At 35.7% G+C, this 15,967-nt stretch overlaps 1 protein-coding gene across 7 annotated transcripts in view; it reads left to right on the top strand.

Annotated features, from left to right (window-relative positions):
- Nucleotides 1-15,967, top strand: part of ATRX (ATRX chromatin remodeler) — a 234,116-nt gene that overhangs the window by 93,818 nt on the left and 124,331 nt on the right. For all 7 annotated transcript variants that reach the window (XM_082610811.1, XM_082610808.1, XM_082610806.1 and 4 more), the window contains 3 exons: nt 5,127-5,260; nt 5,715-5,891; nt 11,191-11,284. In XM_082610811.1, coding sequence (XP_082466937.1) covers nt 5,127-5,260; nt 5,715-5,891; nt 11,191-11,284 — 405 coding nt within the window. The remainder of the gene's footprint in view (nt 1-5,126; nt 5,261-5,714; nt 5,892-11,190; nt 11,285-15,967) is intronic.

Genomic DNA, 15,967 nt, shown 5'->3' with positions numbered 1-15,967 from the left:
AAAAAAAAAGATACTAATTTTGAACCAAGGAGTTAAAAAAAACACTAATACAGATTTTGAAGATGAGGAATTCCATTGTAATTCTGTTTTTTGTTTCTGTTTTTTTTTTTTGCCGTGCTGTGCGGCGTGTGGGATCTTAGTTCCCTGACCAGGGATTGAACCCGTGCCCCCTGCATTGGGAGTGCAGAGTCTTAACCACTGGACCACCAGGGAAGTCCCTGAAATGTTTTATTTTGTATTCTCAACCTGAAGTACGTAGCATTTGTTAAAACAAAGCCTCCCTCCCTACTAGAAGAATGTGTGTTCCTCACAAAAAATATTCAACATTTTTTGGACTGTAGTCATTTGAATTGTTTTACATATCAACCTTTTATATATGGTATGATGTTTTAGTACTACATTTACTTAGGCAGTTGTTTTTTTTATCTCGAAACTTATAATCTTATTCAGAATTCTCTGTTTTAACTATTGTGATATTGTGCACAGAATGTAAAAAAACAATTTAAAATTTTGTCACCTTTGTGTATGGATGCACAGTATTTTGGCCTTCTAAAAATGTATTTTTCATTTAGCAATTTTCTTCAGGCCTGTTTTCAGAACCTCTTAAAAGATAAAGCAGTAGATTGTAGGATGTATTCAAGATGACCTGTCAGTACATTTTAGAGATGGTGCATACTGGACGAAAGATGTTTAGAACTCTTTCAAAAAAATGTTTTTTAATCAAAACTTGAATTCTTTCATTTCTAAATCAGTGAAATACAGATAACTTTAAGAATGTGACCTTAGTGTATTGCCCCAAGCAGTCATTAGCACAGTAGTAGTGAATGAGTAGAGAATATAGCACTGGCATAGTAAAATTAGTAGCAGATTGGGATTCAGGATCTTAGGTACTACTCCTGGCTTTGCCACTAACTAGCTTTGTTTCTTTGGCCAAGTTATTTCCCCTCTCTAAGCCTGTTTCCTCATCTGTAAAATGACAGAATTGGACCCTAAGGTCCCTTCTTCTAGCTCTAACATTTTGTGTTGCTTTTGTAATGGCTGTTTCTCTACAATTCCCTGGTGCAAGATATCTTTCTCTTGATCACTCCTTTCTTAGAACTCATGTTTTGAATTCTTGATTTACCTACCAGCAAGAGGCAGTTTACTTTCTTTTCCTGTTTGAGTGCTTAAACAAGAGGCATTACTGATTTCCTTTCTAGACAGGATCAGAATTACTAAAGGCTTTCTTGGGTCTCTCTCTCTCTCTCTCTCTCTCTCTCTCTCTCTCTCTCTGATTGCTTGTTTGTCTTTGCATTGTTGGGCTCATTCCTTATTTTAGTTTTGCTTTATTTTAGTAGATGAAGGTGGAAGGTGTAATAAGGCATTATCTTATCTTGGTATTCATTATGTGATTTAGAAGACTTAGCTTGTTCGAGTTTTGCAGTTCTTTTATTTATTCTTTCATGCACCAGTTCCGATCACTGTTTGTTTGTGGGTTTTTACCCTCCCTCCCATATTGTTTTGCTTTCTTCCCCTCTCCCTTCCCTCCCTTTCAGGAAAATGGAGGAGTGGCTCCATTACTTCTGGCTCTGCCCAGGTTTTCTGCCACAAGAGTGGCACAGCCTGTGCCTCTAATGCTTCTGATAGAGTCGTGACTGCTTTGGATGCTACACCTGCCCCAAGATGTAATGTTGAGCATTGAGATTCCAGGGGCAGTGCCTTGTTGCCTGGATGATTTTCTCAGAAACGTCCTGGAAAGCCTCAAGAAAGGAAACTTCCGAGCAAACAGAATCAACTAGGGATCATGACTATACATCCATCACATGCATACCAGCACGGGTCCAGCCGAGGCCTCCAAAATGATGCTTTGCCAGCCTCAGCTGGTTCTCAAGTGATGATGTCCTTGAAGTCTCTGTGGCCTGTGACTCAAGAGTTAAGGTAGTGGAGTTTCCCTTAAAGCATCTCACAGCAGGCTTTGTAGATGGGACACATCTCACCTCAACATGTTTGCTGAATACTCAGGTTGAAGGTCAGCCTCAGCCCTTACTTAGGTCCTTCAAATTAAGTTCTTTGAGGTGTCGGCTATGCGATAGGCTAGGTGTATGATACAGTAGGTCTTTGACATATTGGACATGAGCCATCAGCCATAATTTATGCAAAATAATTTAACTTTATTATTCTTTTTTTTTTTTTGTGGTACGCGGGCCTCTCACTTGTGGCCTCTCCCGTTGCGGAACACAGGCTCTGGACACGCAGGCTCAGCGGCTATGGCTCACGGGGCCTAGCCGCTCCGTGGCATGTGGGATCCTCCCGGACCAGGGCACGAACCCATGTCCCCTGCATAGGCAGGTGGACTCTCAACCACTGCGCCACCAGGGAAGCCCAACTTTATTATTTGTTTTAGGGCTTAATGTATATGGCTATACATTAGGCTCTCCTTTGCTCAAAAGGTGTTAGAGGGCAAATTTAAAACATCTTAGTGAGGTAAAGCTTAGGGAGTCTCTATCACTCTATAACTGTCAGTTTGGAGAAAAATGAGCATTCTCTGAAGTCTGTAAATTTTTTTGCTTCTAAAGTATCTGTGATTGTTCTATATATTATGGTCTTACTGAAGGTTGTTGATAAATCAATTAATTCTTCATTATGTGCATCTCATTTTATTTTCCATGACTTACGTGATTTTTTTTAGTTGGTATAGAATCTTATTGTTTTATATATTTCATAGTTCTTCTTCATGTAAGTCTAGAACGTTAGTTTTTGTAGGTTTACATATCTTGACTTTCCATTTAGTAGACGTATTAGGAGTCTGTAGTTTGAAAGAAGAAATGTTATGTGGTTTGTTAAAGTTAACAACCAAGTCTTTACAGATTATACGGAATTTAAGACATTTTTTGAACGTGTAAATACAAACAAATCAGGTGATTGAACTAAACTTTAGAGTAACTAAATTAATAATTGTATTTTTGTTGGCTATTATTGTACCACCCAAATGGGTATATAAGATCTTGTAACTGCAAGTAAACTATGTTTTTCTATTTGTAACCTATTATCCAGTGCTTCACATTATATGCACACTCGAGCACACACACACATTTATTCATTCCAAAACAGTGGTTTTACTCAAACTGGCTTGAGAAAGTTCTTCCTTGTTCGTGGGAAATGATAATGTGCTGTGTATGAAAGATGATTTTAGAGTTTTTCCAGAAAGATGCTTTTAAGAAATTTAAAGAACCACCCTTTATTTTGAAACTGTTTCCTAATTTGTGGAGGGTGTGTTTGTTTATTTTATAAAATGATAAAAGTAAATGATATTTGGGTTTAAATTTTTTTCTTGACAAAATGAAAAGTTGGCAACACTATATTAGTCCCCATTTTTAAAATGTTTACCGTGTGCAACCGAAGTCAGCAAACCACTGATGTAGAAGTTTAAGAGCAACGAAGACTTTATTGCTCAACTCGAGTAGGGTTTTTTTTTAATTTTTAATTTTTTTTGATGTGGACCATTATTAAAGTCTTTTATTGAATTTGTTACGTTATTGCTTCTGTTTTATGTTTTGGTTTTTTTGGCCGTGAGGCATGTGGGATCTTAGCTCCCCAACCAGGGATTGAACCCGCACCCCCTGCATTGGAAGGCGAAGTCCCAACCACTGGAACACCAGGGAAGTCCCCAACTCCAGTAGGATTTAAATTGGAGTGACCTAACTTTAGCAAATCAAGTTGGAAACCCTCAGAAGAGCTAACTCATCTGTGGTTTCCTCTTGCAATTGGTAACTCTCTACGTTGTCTAAATATTCCTTATCTATCTGTTTAGGGGGGAAGTACCAAAGGGCATATAATAAGCATTTATGGAAGTGATTAGCTATTTTGTTTGCTTCAGTCTGTTTAGGTGTCTTTGTTATATATCTTTGAGTATAAATAGCAAAGAACAATGTATCAAATAAAGTTAAAGCATTAACATGCATTAACATCTCCTACCATTGAATGTATTCTTGATTTAAATGTGAGTGCATGCTAAGAAATAAAAAGAGGAGTTTCAAATCCAAAAATAACAAAGGTTCCATAATTCCAGCTGCAAGTTTTTGACTGAGCTAGAGTCATTCTTGACTGCAGAGTAGATGTTTATCCACATAGAAATTAGTTCATGGAAAACCAAGAATCATGTCAACTTTTGAGCCTTTCTGTAGGGTATTCCTTTGTTACTGTGATTTATGAATTTATATCAAAAGGTGCAAAACACCTCGTCTTGCACAAAAACTGCTTTTATCTTACACTTTCAGATGTCTTCCTTTAGTGCAAACATGGAGATTTTTTAGGAATATATTTTATTTTAACATAAGATGGTATTAAAGAATTATTTTCTCATGCTTTTAGCAGTTGATTTTTTCATTAGCAAATTGGTCTTTGAGGAGCATCTTGAAAAATTTTGATATGTTTGAGGCTAATGCACTATCTACTTCTTTGGAAAGTGGAAACTCATTTATGGTAATTTTTGTTCTTTTAACTATGTATGTGGTTAATAGCACTCTTGCCCCTTCTCTGCCCTAGTTTGAATATTATTAGGGATTTTTGATTGCTTCACTACTTATGTGTTTTATTCTTTCCTTTGGTTAGAAGAATTTATGAAGCAAATTGAAATTTAAGGGCCAAAATATTATCCACTAGTTTGAGGTACTGTTTCACAATAAAGTGGTTTATTACACACTGATTTTCTAAGAATATGTTTTGCTGTTGAATAAATCCTCTCATGTGGAGTTCAGTGTTGGAATGCCATTTGTCTGAATGAATTGATTTACCTTTGTGGGCCTGTCTTGATATTGTAGTTGTTGGATGGTGGCAGCAGAGCAAGTGTAGGATTGGAAAGTTATCCAGCATGAAGTTAGAATTGGTCAAAATAGTTAGTAGAAATGTCCCTGAGATTTTTCACTATATTGCAGAATTGTATAGAACTGGGAGAAAATCAGTGCTAAGAGCATTTTCAAAAATTTTGGTTGGTAGTTTAGGTTAAAATATGGTTTTGATAGACTTTTCTTTATAATAAAAAATCTATTGACACATTTATTTCTATTTTGATACACATAATTCTTTTTGTTTTTAATTTGTTACACTTCACCACCAAATATATAGTTTTTATTGTCTTTTTACTCAAGAATTGCCAAGAAGATGCTTTTAGAAGAAATTAAAGCCAATCTTTCCTCCGATGAGGATGGATCTTCAGATGATGAATCAGAAGAAGGGAAAAAAAGAACTGGAAAACACAATGAAGAAAATCCTGGAGATGAGGGTGAGCTCCCCAAAGAGAAGTATAGGATGTCATAATTATTTGACCAATTCAGGCTTTGAAGACTGTCTGACCATGAAATCTCTTAACACATGCATTTGAAGTTTATTAAAATATTGAAAACTTTACTACCTTTACTCCGTTTGAATATCTGGTAATAATTGTGCAAGTTTTGTCAGTTACTGCCAATAAACAGATGATTTTTAAAGGAAAATATTTTTTACCTTTAAAAAAATCTATAAATGTATACTGGTGATATTTAATCAATATTTAATAATAGTGATAGATCAAGGTTGATGTATGAGATAGCCTGTTATCACCAATGCAACCCAGATAAGTACACAGCTCTGATCAGTTCCATAAATCATGGTAATTGTCAACAAACAAAATATGTAGTTTTATAACATTTTAAAGGAAAAAAGGCTGAACGTTTTACTGATTTGTTTTCTCCATTTAGAAGCAAAAAATCAAGTCAATTCTGAATCAGATTCAGATTCTGAAGAATCTAAGAAGCCGAGATACAGACATAGGCTTTTGAGGCACAAGCTGACTGTGAGTGATGGAGAATCTGGAGAAGAAAAAAAGACGAAGCCTAAAGAGCACAAAGAAGCCAAAGGCAGAAATAGAAGGAAGGGTAAGACATTTTAATTCTGATAGCAAGGAACATACTGGTTTTATAAACTAAGTATAGTTGTGAAATTTTAGTATATTGGCTCCAACAATTGACCACCTATATTAGGTGAGTATCAGCACACTGACAACAACTCTTCTGAGAGTGAAGTAAAGAATTTAGAGTGGGAAGATAACCCAGAAACTTGAGAGATGACACAGACTATTTTTGACCTTTAGTAGTCATATACATTTAGATTATAAAGACAAAGAAAAATGACAATAAATAAAATATGCATTAAAGTTATGTAGAAAATATAAGACTGCCTGTAAGTGCAGGAAGAAATAATGAGGAAAGATAGAACATACAATTAATTTGGATAGATTTATGCAAGCTTATATGTAAAACTTTAGCCAGATTAAATTTTTATTACATTAAAAGTCTGAGACCTTCTGCATTGAGTTACTTACATGTTTCCAGCGTCATGGGAAACATCGAGGATACAAATGAATAAGGAAATCATTGTCTTATGTGATGGTTTTCAGCCTGACTACACATGCGGATAACTTGGATTTAAAAATATTCCTATGGCAGGGCTCCACCCCAAGCCAATTACAGCATAATTGGTGGTGGTGGGACCTGTGTATCCATATGTTTTAAGAGCATCTCTGATACGATTTTGATATATACCAGGTTTGGCAGTCATTGATTTAATAAGAATTATTGACATTAATATTATAAGAAATTATAGTATGAGGGTTGTCTTGTATAACAGAGGTATTGTAAAGTGTGGCACTGAGAGGATTTCTTTAGCTTCTTGGGGGCTAGGGGTTATCACCAGAGAAGACTTCACAAAGATGAAGAGTCTCACCCAGCAGATCGAGTTCTAAATGGGGAGCAGGTAGATGTGTTGTGAAGATTTATAATACAAGTAGGGAAAAAAATTTAAAAGCCTCTGCAAATTGTTTAGCACATGGTGGAGGAGATGCAATTAATGTGGTATAGCTGGAGTATAGGAGGGAGTAGGGAAAGGAACAGCAGGAAATTAGGCTGGGCCAATAAGACAGAGACCAGATACTAGAGACCTTTGTAAGCCTGTGTTTCTCAAACTGAAGTACTTGGCAGTGGACTCATGGGTATATCAGGCTACAGAGTAAACATGGTACATCTCTTTGGTGTGTTCATTTTACTTGAGAGTTGGCGGAGAGCATTCTTATATTAAGTAATTACATATATTGAGCAATTAAATGTGAAATTTTCCTGAGAATTTCGGCTAACAAGAAGTTTAAAGAAAGTTTTTTCTTCTTTGGGGCAGATTCTGAAGACTTTACTACCCAATTCCTGTTGGGCAGATTAACTCTTCTTTGCCACTAGGAATAAGAAAGCATTTTTGGAAGTGTCTGAGAAGTATAGTAGGCTCTATAGGATGGAGAGCCATTGAAAGGTTTGAATTTTTTTTTTTAATTTTAAAAATTATTTTTATATCATAGCTATATTGAGACATAATTCACAAACCATACAGTTTACCAGTTTACAGTGTACAATTTGTTTTTAGTGTAGTCACAGAGGAGTGCCACCACTTTTTAAAAAACTTTTTATTTAAGGTATATATACAGAAAAGTGTGCATTTCATAAGTGGATAGCTTGAGGAACATGTATGGCACCTCAAGACACAGGACATTCGTTACCAGCACTCAAGAATCAAAACTTCAGCACAACCACTCATTTTTTCCATTGAAAGATTTCAACCAAGGTTGTAATATGTTCAGATTAGTTGCCTGTTATTCTGTGAGACTGAAGGCTTTGAATCCATTTGAAGGATACTGCCATAGTTGATGTCAAGTGTGGTTGTTCTGGTATATGTGTAATAGTGAGATTACCCAGTGGAGCTGTAATGTTGTACAAGTAGAGGGCTAAGGAAAGAATCTTGGAATCCCGAACATTTAAAGGGCTAAAGAGCAGCAGCTATCCATTAAAGAAGAGGAGGAAGGTACCCCCCCACCCACACATATACTTAATATTTCATGGATATTTTCATGTAAACAAATAAATAATAGTACCTCATTTTGTGAATGCTATTCTCATAAATTTCTTTGCAGCCTGAGTACAAGCCAGTCTTTCAGATTCTATAAAGGAACTGAGTGATTTAGCATGTTACATAACAACATGATTTCCTGTGCATCTTCAACAAAAGGAGAAATACTGATTTTGCCTCTGAGGCTTAGCTCAGGAATATAGAGTCCTTTAGTGGGCTAAATACATTTGAAATGCTTTATTGAAACCCAAGTTTTCTGTGACCTGTGTTTCCATTGTCCTCTTCTGTGGGTAACTTATTATCCAGCTGTTTTTTTTTTTTTTTGGTTCGTTTGTGTAGAAGGGAGTAAACTAAAATCCCGTCATATTAATTTTTCTAATGTAGGTTATGATCATAGTGATTGATACTACATTTGGAGTTGCATGATTTTCCAAGTTTTGCAAACTCTGGTGTCCCTGTATTGTCTGGAAACTTAATGTTGGGCAATGGGGAGAAATCAAAAGCTAATAGCTGAATTATAATATTAAATCAAGTGTAGTATGTGGATTTCAATTTTCACCTAAATTCGAAAAAAGTTATAAAAGTTATTTTGGTGATAATTTCAAAAGTGTAGTTATTGATTGCCTTTATAGTAGATGATATTAAAATTGCTGTTATTTTTCTCATGCATTATAATGAATGGCACTAAGTTATGTAGGACAGTGTCCTTATGCTTAAGGGTTAACTGTCATGATATCAGCACTTAATTTCAAATGGTTCAGTGCAAAAAAGGGTGTGTATATGTTTAGGGAGAGATAAAGCAAATGTGCTAAACTTAACAGTAAGTGAATTTAGGAGAAGGGATACATTCAAAAATTCTTTAAAACTTTTGGTGGGTTTGAAAATTTTCAAAATAAAATGTTTGATGAAAAATGAATACTAGACTTAAAATTGTATTTAATTACAGGATAAGTTTGTGCGTGCATGTGGACACCTGTGTTCTCCCAAATTCCCAGTTGCTTAGCAGTTCTTTTTTACTATTGTTTTTTTTTATTCTGGTAAAATATACATAACATAAAATTTTAACCATTTTTAAGTTTTTGAAGTAATTCAGTGGCATTAATATATTCACGTTGTTGTGCAACCATTAACACTATCTGTCTCCAGAATTCTGTCTCCAGAATTCTTTCATCATCCCAAGCTGAAACTCACTAAACAATAATTCCTCATTCCCCTCTTCTCCCATAGCAAGTCTTTATATTATTTATGCTTGCCTATGTTTTTTTTTAGATAGAATAGACCTTTGATTCTGAGGTCAGCTCATGATATTCTAAAAAATATTTTATTTTGAAATAATTTAAATTTATAGAAATGTCAGAAAAATAGTGTGGAGTTCCTATATACCCTTCACCCAGCTTCCCTAATTTAATACCTTATACTTATTACAGCACAATAATCAAAACCAGGAAATTAACATTGATGCAATACTATTAGTTCAACCAGGGTTTGACAGACTACACCTGTAGGCTAAATCTGACCTTCTGCCTTTTTTTTTTTATAAGTAAAGGTTTATTGGGGGGCACTGTTATACTTATTCAGTTACTGCTTTCATGTGTTTACAATGGCAGAGTTGAGTAGAGATGAGTGGTTGCAGCAGAGACCATATAGCCTACAAAGTTGAAAATATTTACCGTCAGACCTCTGACCTCTGATGTAAACTATAGATTTTATTTGGTTATCATTAGTTTTCCCACTGATGTTCTTTTACCACTTTGGAATCCATTCTAGGATCCCACATTGCATTCAGTTGTCTCCTTAATCTACTCCAATCTGTGACAGTTCCTTTGTCTTGTCTTTCGTGACCTTGATGCTTTTGAAGTCTATTATCAGTTATTTTCTAGACTGTCCATCTATATGTATTTGTCTAGTGTTTTCTCATGGTTAGATTTAGGTTATTAGGCATTTTGACAACAGTACTACAAAAGTGATATTGAATCTTTCTCAGTGTATCGTACCAAGGGTGTATAATGACAATATGTCTTATTACTGGTAATGCTAACCTGATTTAAGTTGCTTAAGTTGGTGTCTGCTGGATTTTTCCACTGTAAAAAAAAACTATTTTTCTGTTCATATTTAATATCTTGTGGGAAGATACTTTGAGACAATGCAAATATCCTGTTTCTCATCATACTCATGCCCACTAATTTTAGCATCTAACTGCCTGAGCAGTTTTTACTGTGATGTATGTTTAAGTGGTGATTTTCAGTTTCTTTCATTACTTCTAGGAAGAGTTGTTTCCCCCTGTTTATTTATTTATTGCATTGCTTATATTAATATGGACTTATAGATAGATATTTATTTTATTCTATGAGTTATAATCCATTTGTTCATTTTGTTGCTCGGATTGTTGTAGCTTTGCTTATTGGGAGCTTCTCAAGTTGGATCCTGTGTCCTTTGAATATATCCCCATCATTTTTTGAGCACTGCTTTACTTTCTGGCACCACAAGATAGTCCAGGCTCATCTTATATTTTCCCTGCCTGGCTTCCTCTGGCCAGAAAGATATGGGTATTCTCCTGGGGTTTCAGATGCCTGTGTCTTAGTGGCAGTTTTGGTACAGAAAAATAAAATTTTGGAGAGAAAAAATAAAATTGGGGATTCACCTTATATTCTTGTGATATGCAGAGCTCTGCTCCTTTTCCCAGTGCTGTGGCTAGAAATGCAGTCCTCCCAGAGTTTTGCTGTCAGCACCCTCTGCATAGTTTTGGAATTCAGCCAGCCTTCCTGTCAAAACCAGGAAAGAAAGGAGGAAAAAATAAAACACATGACATTCACATCCCTCCACAATTTTATGGGGATCATTATTCAGGTTTTGATTTCAGTCCCTAGTCTGTCTGCTCTTGTTTCCTTTTCACAGTTCTTAGGTTGTTATTTTATGTATTCTGTCTGTAGTTTTTAGTTGTCATATGGCAGAGGGTCTGTAATCACCCTTATTCCACCTTGGCCAGCCTACTTTGCTTGTTTTAAATAACCAGAATTCTTTTATTGACAGGCAATTTCTCATTTTGTCAATTCATATACAATTAATACATATATTATAATGTAGAATCATAATTTTATAACCATAGTTGGATTTCACTTGAATTTTTTATAAATACCATTTGTGTCATTAACTGGTCTAATCTATATGACATAATATGTACTACAGATATTATTCTCATAATACTCTAAGTTTTAATGTGAAGTTATTGACAAATTGCATTTCTATTGGGAAGTATTTAATAACTTTTAATATATATTTTTATTCAAGTGAGCAGTGAAGATTCTGAAGATTCTGATTTTCAGGAATCAGGAGTTAGTGAAGAAGTTAGTGAATCTGAAGATGAACAACGGCCGAGAACACGGTAAATATATAGTATTTTCTAAAATTTTAGGAATTAATCTGAATAACCATGCTTCAAATTATTTGTAGAAAGTTTGTTGTTACTAATAAAGTAAGATATTTAACATTTTGATTTGAAACTAATTATTAAAATTATTAATTTAAAAATAGTATGTATAAACATACTATATATACTTGAATTGTATGTGCTAAATTAGGTGGACTTTCAGTGTGCAAAAACACTCTTAACTGTAACTTTTCGTTGTTGTGGTGAGAAGTTGTAGTAGGTAAGAGGCTCTGTAGACAAACTACTGCACTCTAACTCCTGGCTTTACTACTTCCTGTTTGTATGAATACTCTGTGCTTCAGTTTGCTGATCTGTAAAATGGGGGATTACATTATTATTTACCTTATTGATTATTGTGGGCATTAAATGAGATGGTGCATGTAAAGGACTTATAATAGTGCCTATTTGGTAGTTAGTAAGTGCTCCATGAATGCTAATTATTGCTCTTTGTAGTACTACTAGTATTATAGTAATTAAGATGTGTTTGTGGGCTTCCCTGGTGGCGCAGTGGTTGGGAGTCTGCCTGCCGATGCAGGGGACGCGGGTTCGTGCCCCAGTCCGGGAGGATCCCACATGCCGCAGAGCGGCTGGGCCCATGAGCCATGGCCACTGAGCCTGTGCGTCCGGAGCCTGTGCTCCGCAACGGGAGAGGCCACAGCGGTGAGAGGCCCGCATACCGCAAAAAAAAAAAAAAAAAAAAAGATGTGTTTGTTCTCTCAATATACATAGCTACTGATCTAGATTACAAGTTATTTAAAATTATGCTTCCTTCTTAGCATAGTATTTTAGATAATAATAACTGTTCTAAGAAATTTTTTATTTCCTCCAGAATAATATGATACTTCTATCAACTTATCAGTTTGTGTTTGTGTGAGTGTGTATATGTATATCTACATAGCTGTTTGCACTTGTAAATTTTAAAACATTTGAGGTTGTTTTAGATTAATACCAGGTTGTGCCTGGAGTATAGTAAAATACTGTACTTCAGGGAAATATAAAATAACAATAGGATACAATGAGAATTTTAAAGCACTGAGATGGAATTCACATAACACAAAATTCACTATTTTAAAGAGTAGAATTCAGGGATTTTTAGAATATTCACAAAGTTGTGCATCTACTACCACTATCTAATTTCAGAACATTTCCATCATCCCAGAAAGAAATCCTGTACCCCTTAGCTGTCATTTCCCATTTTTCCTGCTTCTCATCCCCTGGCAAAAACTAATCTATTTGTGTATGGATTTACTTATTCTGAACATTTCATATGAATAGATTCGTAAATATGTGTCTTTTTTATGAATGGATTTTCTCAGTTAGCATAATGTTTTCAGTGTTTATCCAGGGCTGTAGCTTGTTTCAGTACTTTATTCCTTTTTTAAAAAATACTTTATTGAAGTATAGTTGATTTACAATGTTGTGTTAATTTCTGCTATATAGCAAAGTAATTCAGTTATCCATATTTATATTCTTTTTTGTATTATTTTCCATTATGGTTTATCACAGGATATTGAATATAGTTCCCTGTGGAACTTGAATATAGTTCAAGTAGGACCTTGTTGTTTATCCATCCTATATATAATAGTTTGTGTCTGCTAATCGCAAACTCCCAGTCCTTCCCTCCTTCACCCCCTCACTCCCCCTTGGCAGCCACAAATCTGTTCTCTACGTCTGTGAGTCTGTTTCTGTTTCATAGATATGTTCATTTGTGTCCTATTCTAGATTCCACATATAAGGGATATCATATGGTATTTGTCTTTCTCTTTCTGACTTACTTTGCTTAGTATGGTAATCTCTAGGTCCATCCAAGTTGCTGCAAATGGCATTATTTCACTTTTTTGATGACTGAGTAATATTCCACTGTGTGTCTCTGTGTGTCTCTCTGTGTGTGTGTGTGTGTGTGTACACACACACCACATCTTTATCCATTCATCTGTAGATGGACATTTTAGGTTGTTTCCGTGTCTTGGCTATGGTAAAAAGTGCTGCTAGGAACATAGGGGTGCATGTATTGTTTCGAATTATAGTTTTGTCTGGGTATATGCCCAGGAATGGAATTGCTAGATTATATGGTAACTCTAATTTTAGTTTTTTGAGGACACTCCGTACTGTTTTCCATAGTGGCTGCACCAATTTACATTCCCACCAACAGTGTAAGAGGGTTCCCTTTTCTGCACACCCACTCCAGCATTTATTATTTGTGGACTTTTTAATGATGGCCATTCTGAATAGTGTGAGGTGGTACCTCATTGTAGTTTTGATTTGCATTTCTCTAATTAGCGATGATGAGCATCTTTTCATGTGCTTTCTGGACATCTGTATGACTTCTTTGGAAAAATGTCTATTTAGATCTTCTGCCCATTTTTTTTTTTTTTTTTTTTTTTTTTGCGGTATGCGGGCCTCTCACTGTTGTGGCCTCTCCCGTTGCGGAGCACAGGCTCCGGATGCGCAGGCCCAGCGGCCATGGCTCACGGGCCCAGCCGCTCCGCGGCATATGGGATCCTCCCAGACCGGGGCACGAACCCGTATCCCCTGCATCGGCAGGCGGACTCTCAACCACTGCGCCACCAGGGAGGCCCCTGCCCATATTTTTGATTGGGATTTTTTGGTGTTTTTATTGAGCTGCATGAGCTATTTGTATATTTTGGAGTTTAATTCCTTGTCGGTCACATTGTTTGCAAATATTTTCTCTCATTCTGTGGGTTATCTTCTCCTTTTGTTTGTGGTTTCCTTCATTATGCAAAAGCTTTTAGGTTTACTTAGATCCCATTTGTTTATTTTGGTTTTATTTTCATTATTCTAGGAGGTGGATCTGAAAAGATATTGCTGCAAGTTATGTTGAAGAGTGTTCTGCCTATGTTTTTCTCTAAGTGTTTTATAGTATCTGATCTTACATTTAGGTATTTAATCCATTTTGAGTTTATTTTTGTGTACGGTGTTATAGAATGTTGTAATTTCATTCTTTTACATGTAACTGTCCGGTTTTCCCAGCACCACTTATTGAAGAGATGGTCTTTTCTCCATTGTATATTTTTGCCTCCTTTGTTGTAGAATAATTGACCATAGGTGCATGGGTTTATTTCTGGGCTTTCTGTCCTGTTCAAATGATCAATATTTCTGTTTGTGTGCCAGTACCATGGTGTTTTGATTACTCTAGATTTGTAGTATAGTCTGACGTCACAGAGCCTGAATCCTCCAGCTTCGTTTTTTTTTTTTTTTTCCTCAGGATTGCTTTGGCTATTCAGGGTCTTTTTGTGTCTCCATACAAGTTTAAAAAATTTTTTGTTCTAGTTCTGTGAAAAATGACATTGGTAATTTGATAGGGATTGACTTGAATCTGTAGATTGCCTTGGGTACTACAATCATTTTGACAATATTGATTCTTCCAATCCAAGAACATGGTATATATTTCCATCTATTTTTGTCATTTTTGATTTCTTTTATCAGTCTCTCTTGTGATTTGATGACCCTCTTTAGTGTTGTGTTTGGATTGCTTTTTCTTTTTTTTGTGTGTATCTATTGTAGATTTTTGATTTGCAGTTACCATGAGGTTTTGATATAGCAGTCCATATATATACAAGATTGTTTTAAGTTGCTGGTCTCTTAATTTCCAGAGCATTTCCAATATCCTGCATTTGTACTCTTCTCACGATTGCTGATTTTGACATCATATTTGTGAGTGGTTGACTTCCTACCCTCACTGTATGTTTGCCTTTACCAGTGAGCTCTTCCATTCATAATTTTCTTGTTTCTAGTTGTGGTCTTTTCTGCCTAGAAAAGTTCCTTTAGCATTTGTTATAAAGGCGTTTTTTTTTTTGACATGTTTATTGGAGTATAATTGCTTTACAATGGTGTGTTAGTTTCTGCTTTATAACAAAGTGAATCAGTTATACATATACATATGTTCCCATATCTCTTACCTCTTGTATCTCCCTCCCTCCCACCCTCCCTATCCCACCCCTCCAGGTGGTCACAAAGCACCAAGGTGATCTCCTTGTGCTATGTGGCTTCTTCCCACTAGCTATCTACATTACGTTTGGTAGTGTATATATGTTCATGCCTCTCTCTTGCTTTGTCACAGCTTACCCTTCCCCCTCCCCATATCCTCAAGTCCATTCTCTAGTAGGTCTTTGTCTTTATCCCTGTCTTACCCCTAGGTTCTTCATGACATTTTTTTTTCTTAAATTCCATATATATGTGTTAGCATACGGTATTTGTCTTTCTCTTTCTGACTTACTTCACTCTGTATGACAGACTCTAGGTCTATCCACCTCATTACAAATAGCTCAATTTCGTTTCTTTTTATGGCTGAGTAATATTCCATTGTATATATGTGCCCCATCTTCTTTATCCATTCATCTGATGATGGACACTTAGGTTGTTTCCATCTCCGGGCTATTGTAAATCGAGCTGCAATGAACATTTTGGTACATGACTCTCTTTGAATTATGGTTTTCTCAGGGTATATGCCCAGTAGTGGGATTGCTGGGTCATATGGTAGTTCTATTTTTAGTTTTTGAAGGAACCTCCATACTGTTCTCCATAGTGGCTGTACCAATTCACATTTCCATAAAGGTGGGTTTTGTTGTATTGAATTCCCTTAACTTTTGCTTGTGTGTAAAGCTTTTGATTTCTCTG

This window comes from Mesoplodon mirus (assembly GCF_964341445.2).
Source record: "Mesoplodon mirus genome assembly, chromosome: X".
In the NCBI taxonomy this organism is placed as follows: domain Eukaryota; kingdom Metazoa; phylum Chordata; class Mammalia; order Artiodactyla; family Ziphiidae; genus Mesoplodon; species Mesoplodon mirus.
Note: the sequence above shows the minus strand (reverse complement) of the source record. Positions and strands in the feature narration are given on the sequence as shown.